Source organism: Rhamphochromis longiceps, linkage group LG4 (genome assembly GCF_057381845.1).
Source record: "Rhamphochromis longiceps isolate RC_006_pf linkage group LG4, R_longiceps_female_GT1.1, whole genome shotgun sequence".
Taxonomy (NCBI): domain Eukaryota; kingdom Metazoa; phylum Chordata; class Actinopteri; order Cichliformes; family Cichlidae; genus Rhamphochromis; species Rhamphochromis longiceps.
This window is the reverse complement of record NC_140560.1, coordinates 36,976,460-36,984,014: the sequence shown is the minus strand read 5'-3', so window position 1 is coordinate 36,984,014 and position 7,555 is coordinate 36,976,460. Positions and strand designations below refer to the sequence as shown.

The 7,555-nt window shown below is 47.4% G+C and overlaps 1 protein-coding gene across 1 annotated transcript; it reads right to left on the bottom strand.

The window, feature by feature from the left end:
• Nucleotides 1-427: 427 nt before the first annotated feature.
• amdhd2 (amidohydrolase domain containing 2) lies at nt 428-7,223 on the bottom strand. The gene is made up of 12 exons (XM_085404804.1): nt 6,712-7,223; nt 6,015-6,168; nt 5,548-5,684; nt 5,133-5,272; nt 4,655-4,709; nt 4,272-4,484; nt 3,562-3,650; nt 3,322-3,466; nt 3,016-3,123; nt 2,779-2,847; nt 2,522-2,623; nt 428-1,824 (listed from the first exon to the last, which is right to left on the bottom strand). Exons 2-12 carry the CDS (start codon nt 6,095-6,097, stop codon nt 1,745-1,747), a joined length of 1,221 nt encoding a protein of 406 aa, XP_085260930.1. The 5' UTR covers nt 6,098-6,168; nt 6,712-7,223; the 3' UTR covers nt 428-1,744.
• Nucleotides 7,224-7,555: the final 332 nt, after the last annotated feature.

The window sequence follows — 7,555 nt, the reverse complement described above, 5'->3', positions numbered from 1 at the left end:
GCGCCTCTTCTCCGGGAAGATGACCGTCTCCTCCCGCAGTGCTGTCCTGGAGGATGAACCGGTCCAGCTCTCGCGCACCAGCCTCCGCCGTAAATCTCGCTGAAATGTGATCAGCCTCGTCAGCTCCCACCGGCACGGAAACACTGACAATCAAAGTTTAGTTTTTATGAATCACTGATGCTTCCTGTGTAACTCGGCGCTAAATTTGAATCATAGCGTGGAAACGTAACTTCAGGACACAGAGGTTTTTACACGCGCTGAGAAGTTTTACCACTCATGCGCAAAATCAGTAAAATGTGAGTTATGTTTCTGTCCCTGATCACCTGATCCTGCTCGATCATTGGTGCTTCAGGTAAATCACGTCACACTGTGATCATCCAAACTAAAAAAAACATTTAAATAAAAATAAAACTGGAATCAAAGGAAAAATTACGTTTATTGAGACTTTGCTTTAAACCTTTCCCCTGAAAATTTTCACCAATATTAGAATTTTAAAAAACTACAAGATGGAAGATTAGTCTGTCATCAGTTTGTATTTATCTGTGCTGCTTAGTGTCTCTCGGTATTTTTACAATTTTTTTACTTTCACTGAATGAAAGCAGGACTTTTACTTTATAAAGAGTGTCTGAGCGTGCGCGCGCGCACACACACACACACACACACACACACACACACACACACACACACACACACACACACACACACACACTGTTACTGCAAAGGACATCGTGTCTGTTTGAGCCTACATACTGTGTCATTATTAAACTGGACTGTCCTTTCCACCGTCCCTCCTGTTCCTGTGCTGGATTTTCAGATTAAACATGTCCGGTGTTTCTAATTGTGAGCTCTGAGTGTGTACGAATAATCTGAGTGAGCTCAGGCTCACCCTGCTGTAAACACTCAGCTTGTTACAGTTTTTGTACTCTCAGATCTGTCTGGTGTCACAAAGGTTAAAGCGAGCACAGCCTGAACTCTGCCAGCGTCTGTCGATCTGTCTCAGATTTGACGACCATCAGATTCATTTCCAGGTTTTTCTCTTTCTGTTCAGATCAGGAAAGAGAAACGAGGGTTACCCTCGTGGACACCTGAGGGGTAAAGAGGTTCTCACTATCCTTTAACTATACCTTTCACCGCCAGGGGGCAGCATTTTACCCGTGAGAGCGATTCATGACAAAGTTTCCTGAGCAGGAGTTTCCCACCCTTACTTTTGAGTTCCTGAACAGCCTGTCACCAGGTCGGTCTCACGCGGACAGTTATGAGTCCACGATGTGACTATTTCTTCTTTTAAAGGCTGAAAACGTTCAAACCAGAGACCACCAGACCCTCTCACGATGAGACAATCTGCTGCCACACCAGCAGCAGTCTGTCCACACTCTGTTGATGGTGTCAGTAAAATTTGCAACAAAGAAAAAGAGACGCTTACAGAAACTGAGGGTGTGCAGTGACATCTACTGTGACCCCTGACCCTGCAGAGGTCATACAGCTGCTTTAACACAACAGACTTTCAGCAACACACGATCAATGAGCACGCTGACTTTCAGGGTAATAAACAGAAATCTTTGGTAGTTTGAAAAGCAGGAAAACATTTTCCACATCATCTGACATTTAATAAACTAATAATGCAGAAATATTTCACTCTGGTCCAGTTTTCCGGCAGTGCCTGGTGCACTCAGGCAGTCCATTAAAACCCCGACATGTCGATCATGTACAAAGGCACAGGCGGTCCAGTTTCCTTCTTCATCTCCTACTGTCCTTTTCTCCAAACCTCCTCTCCAGAAATATAAGTGGCTTTGACGTTGAGGCCCTCATCGAGCAGAACGAGGTCTATAAAACAAAATAGTGCAGAGTGTAAGAAAGACAGGAGGCAGCGCTGCTGAGAGAAAAGAATCAGAAGACGGTGGAAAGTTGGAGTTCTGTCAGTCGCAGACGGTTTCCTCCTGAACATCTGGACGAACATCGATGCTTTGAAGGATCAGTTAAACTGTAAGTCTCACAAATTCAGCCTGAATCGAGCCGCTGGCCTCACTTAAAGGAAAGCACATGAACTCCAGGAAAGGTCAGAGCGCGGCGGCGCGATCCCAGAGAACCTCACGGCTACAGCCGTTAAACTTTAATCCAACGCCGTTGACCTTTGAAGCGCTGCACAACTGACAATGTGCAAGATGGAGGCTAAACATTCACCCAACATTCATATGGTTTTTTTATTTACTCTTATTAAAACTTTTATTGTAAATCTGAAACAGAGCGAGTTCGAAGTTCTCGAAGCAGTTTGGCTGTAAACGTGTTTATTTCTGCTGTAAAGCTTAACATGGGAGTCTATGGAGACTGGCTGGAGCCTCTGCTGGACACTAGAGGAACTGCAGGCTTTGGTCAACTGTTATACAGCCCCCCCCCCCCCCCCCCCCACCCCACCATGAAAAAAGTCCAAATTAACACCCAAGAAAACGCTGAGGACACAAAGGAGGAACTACAGCAGCTCTAACAGCAGGGAGGCAGAAATAAAGATGCAGTCGGCTCTGACCTGCGTCGGAGCCGTAGTCCAGCTTTCCCTTTTTGGGGCTGATTCCCAGAAGCTGAGCCGGATGCAGGGAGGCAGCTTCCAGAGCCTCCTGGACACTGCAGCCTGGTGGACAGAACAGGAAGTGGAGAGCAATGATGATCTGACCTGCATCGCCACAGCAACCGGGTCTCACCTGCTGGAGTTTACATGAGGCAGCGCGCCACTGCTCATTATGATTCTACTTCCTGGTTTTAGTCATTAAAGTAACACAAACTGACCTGAGACCTGCTTGAAGTGGCGCACACACATGTCCATCGTGGCGATGCTGCCACTCAAAGTCTTGGTGCCTGAACACATAAAGAGTGACGTTACAGAGTTTTACACATGAAACCGTCGCGAGAACGATTTATTTGACTTCTCCGATCTCTGGTTCTAGTTATGCGTTTGCTCCTTTCTGCAGCATCGCTCAGGAAACCACGGGCCTGTTAGCTAATAACGTCTGAAGAGCATCAGACCTGCCACGTAGGCGTGGAGACCCTGGATCTCGATGACCTGCTGGCCAAGAGTGTGACGGCCGGGAGGAAGACCCATCGCGGTGATGGCGTCCGTCACCAGCACCAGACCTGAAAGTATGAAGCACACAAGACACGGGAAAGTCCAAAATCCATCTACTCCCAGGTGATGCCACACGTTTAAACACGTTTGCAGACTTTTACCAACCTCTGGAACCAAAATAAGAAAATTCTGATACATTTAGGAATAGATTTGGGGAGATTTTCGTGCTTTTGGCTGCTGATCTGAAATAGAAACCTCGGGCAGACCTGACGGGTGAGCTCTGTGAGCGATGCGCAGGGCTGCAGGGTTGGTGTGGATGCCATCAGCGATCATGCCGTAATAAACCGCCCTGCCTGCGGGGATCCTGTCGCTGGTCAGCAGACCCACTATGCCCGGGTCACGATGGTGGAACTGGACCACAGCAGACACAGAAGGATTACTGAGAGCGTGAAACCGACCGGGCTGAACAGAAACTGACTCAGAGACGAGCAGCAGCTGGGACTCACAGGCAGCATGGCGTTGAACAGGTGAGTGATGAAGGACGCGCCCTGCTGCACCGCCTCCTCGGCCTGCGACAGGTCGGCCGCCGAGTGACCTGCAAGAACCAGTCGAGCAAACTTTGTTCACATCAGCGCTCTCAGACGATTACAGCAGCTCCAGGTGCTCTACAGAGGACTGACAGGCCCACGCTAACACCGCGCACAGCACCGAACCGGAACACGATTTCAACAGAAACAGGAAATAAAAATGAAATCAATCATTAAAATAAAAAATACAAGCACACGAGAAAAGTGTATAAGTAAACAAGGATTGAATAATAATATGGAAATGAAAAAAGGATAATAACATTTTAGAAAGTTATCTTTAAAAAGAATCTACAAAATAAAAGCACACTTAAAATAAATAATGCAAACAATAAAAAACACCTAAAAATGAAAATAAATAAAATAATAAATTAAAAATGTGATTTTTTTAATTTTAAAAAAACTCAAAAATAATAAATGTTTAAAGAAAATAAAAATAATCTAAAATAAATAAAATCATATTTTAAAAAATACAAGGATGCAAAAAAAGACAAATTAAGAAATAAAATGTCAAATATTACAGAAACAGAAAAAATGATGTAAATAAAACTGAAAATGAAACTTTCGTGTTTTATTATTTACATCATCATCACTTTGCTGTATAATCGTTGCCGTGACTACACGATGCTCACCCAAAGACACAGTGATGCCCCTCTGGCTCAGCTCCCTCACCACCGATTGGCTGCCGGGCAGCTCAGGAGCAAGCGTCACTATGGCAACGTCGTCCAGGCTGCCGTAGACCTCCATCAGGTGCTCGAGGCCTCCGGACTTGAAGGTGCGGAGGTATTTCTCCGGGTGGGCTCCTTTCTTCTCGGCGCTGATGAACGGACCCTCCAGGTGAAAACCTGCACACGGAAGTTTACAGGAAGTGAAACAGACACCATTTTCGGCCGCGGTCGGCGCTCGTGTACCGCTGCAGCGTGATCGTTTACGCAAACACGTCTGCAGCTTCTGATCAATGAGGATAAACAAAGAACACAACAAACATTCACCAACAGCATCTGTAAAACCTCACCGAGAACTCCAGCTCCATGTGGTCCTCCATCATGAACTTTGACCTGAGGCAGAACCTGGAACACACATTTTGATGATGCTGTGATTTTACACGTAGAAGCTTCACGTCACCGATCGTTAGCGCCCCGACGTGTAAACGCTCAGCGTGTTCAGGGAGATGCACGACTCACACCTGCCTTCACTTCATCAGCTTCAGATGCACCTCTGAACCTTCCAGTGCTGCTGCCTCCAACCCTGATCTCCAGTTTTAGTTTAACTCTCAGTGCTCTCCCTGCTCCGTCCTGGTTGTTTCCAGGTTTGGTTTTAGATGGCGGGTGGAGGCGGTGCAGCAGAACCTTCCAGTGAAGGAACTGAAAGCAGAAGCTGGCCTGGAAGAAGCTGTCCAGAGATGCTCCAGAAGATGACTTTGAAGGAGAGACTAGGAACCCCTGAACACGCGAGCGCGTCTAAACTTGAACTGATAAAAATGAAGCAGTGACCTTGTGGTAAACTTCGGGAGGGGAGGTGACCAGAGTCGGGCAGAAGGACGTCACGCCGTGCTCGAGGATCTTTTTGGCCACAAACGAAACTCCATCGCTGACGTCCTCAGACGCCTGCGAGAAGTCGATGCCGTAACCTCCTGCAGCAGGAAGACGAGCCGTTACTCCCCTCGGGGTAAACTAGCCCCGCCCCCTCAGCAGCAACAATGCTCTCTATGACTCTGAAAAACTGCAGCGTCAGCTCAGATGCCACTGACACCACCTTCAACTCCAGAGACTGAACATTAAGAAGAGTTTGAAGCTGTGCAGTTCTGTCATCTTTGTTCCAGCACGCCGTCTGACCAGGTATCAAATACTGCAGCAGCGCAGCTTCTGAAACACATGCAAAGGTGTGTGTCTGTGGGTGTGTGTGTACCGTTGATCTGGACGTCTATAAAGCCCGGCGCGATGATGCTGCCCCCACAGTCCACACGTTTGTCAGCGTATCCCTGCTCATCGAAGAACAGCTTCTCTGGGTCTAAAATCCTCCCCTCACGCACCCACAGGTCCTCTCTGCGCGCGCGCGCGCACACACACACACACACACACACACACACACACACACACACACACACACACACACACACACACCACAGTCACGACATCCTGGTCCATGGTACAGCATACATCATTAATGACTTCATCAAATCAAAACTGGACGCACAAGTTTGAATTTATCTGAGCTGCAAAGGCTCAAAACCCCAAACACTCCCACGAGCTGCGACCCGGCGCTCTGAGTATACTGCTGTCAGGAGCTCTGAGCGCTCGTCTCAGCAGAATAGTTGAAGCTGGGTTTCCTGGCTCAGACCGGCTCTCTTTGCAGTGTTGTTTTGTGTGTCGTACCTCTGCAGCTCGTTGTCCCTCAGGATCCTGCAGTTGATGAACTGAGTGATGGGAGCGTCTGACACCGATTTGTTGGACGGCATGCTTTTGGTTGTTGTGTCCTCTCAGCAGGTGAGGCGGACACCGCAAACACCGCCCGCTCAGCCACAGACGACTGGGAAACACAGCAGAACAAATCAAACCGTTTTCTGTCACAAATCTTTCGATGTTCATGTTAAACACGACCACAGCTTCTTACAGTGCGAGCACACTTATTCCGGTTTATCAGTTTTCCCCTGACACAGGCATCTCAGGTGGAGAAGCAAACTTTACAGTTCACAAAAAGTAACCAGCTAAAGGAGGATTATTATGAACTGTGAATCATGCAAAGCTGCCCTAGTTGAGTCCAGCATGACAGGAATTAGGAGCAGGACGTGCTTCAAGCTTGCGATGGAAAACCAAAGCAGAAGCAGAAGTTTGTAACATGCAGGTGAGGTGAGGCGCAGCTGCAGGGTGTAATGAGGGTCTGATCTTATTGCTGTGGGTGCAGCCGCTGACTTTGACCTCTGATCTTGTTTATGGTCTCTGTGAAACATCCTGAGATAAGCCAAACTATTCTTATCTGCCTGTCTGTAGTCAGCTCCATGACTCTACCCCGACTCTGCTTTTAAATGTATTTAAAATTTAACTCGTCCTCACTTTTCTCCTCTTTACCTACCGTGACACACAAAGTGGTGAAACCCCAGAAACACGCCTCCGTCTCGGCCTCCGTCAAACCCTCAGTGGGACTCTTGTTTGAACACAGGCTGATCTCTTCCAGCCGCCACAGAGCCGAAACCTAAAACTGCGTTTTTCACACGGAGTTCTGCGGCGCCTCCACCCGCGGTGCCTCCACCTGCCCTGCAGCTGTGATCCAGCGGCGCTTTAAGGTGTGTGATCGCGCTGGTGCTCAGAGGAGCCGAGCAGAGGAAGAGGACCGAGTCATGTGACCGAGGCAGGTCAGCTGATCAAAACAGGACGAGAGCAGCTGCGGTTTGCTGACACATGCCAAAGTTTTCCACGATCAGAACAGAAAAACAAGTTTCACGTCACGAAAAGCTTCAGTTCGTTTAAAATATCTGTAAATGTTGGAGGTGACAAAGCGCGTTTATTCTCAGACGTTTAACAGGAACAGTGGAGCCATGTTTCCTTTAATGACTGCAGGAAAAAACGGCTGCAAAATATTTACTGCTCACAGTCTTCCGACACTTTATTAGGTACACATCGCCGGCGCCAGAGGCTGGCTCGGTTTAAGTGTCGTAAAGAGTTTTGTCCGCTGTAAATGAATTCACGTCATTTTGATGCAGGAACAACTTTCGGGCTGGATTCCGTACGCAGTGTTTGCAACGTGGCTTCTTCATAAAATAAAAATACAAAATAAATTAAAAATCGAATAAAATTTAATTTATTGAGAAAATAATTCAGTGACGTTAAAAATCAGTTTTCCAGCACAGATGTGGCCAAAGAGGGCAGCAGAAATGTATTTTTACAGAACTGTCACATCTCTTTAAGCAGTGGATCGA

Excerpts from the sequence above, each read along its gene's own strand:
- amdhd2 (XM_085404804.1), bottom strand. The coding sequence starts at position 6,097 with ATGCCGTCCAACAAATCGGTGTCAGACGCTCCCATCACTCAGTTCATC. Across the intron at positions 3,651-4,271 it reads GGGCATCACTGTGTCTTTGG|GTCACTCGGCGGCCGACCTG; the intron begins GTGAGCATCGTG and ends TGGTTCTTGCAG. Across the intron at positions 1,825-2,521 it reads GGACTACGGCTCCGACGCAG|ACCTCGTTCTGCTCGATGAG; the intron begins GTCAGAGCCGAC and ends TTTGTTTTATAG.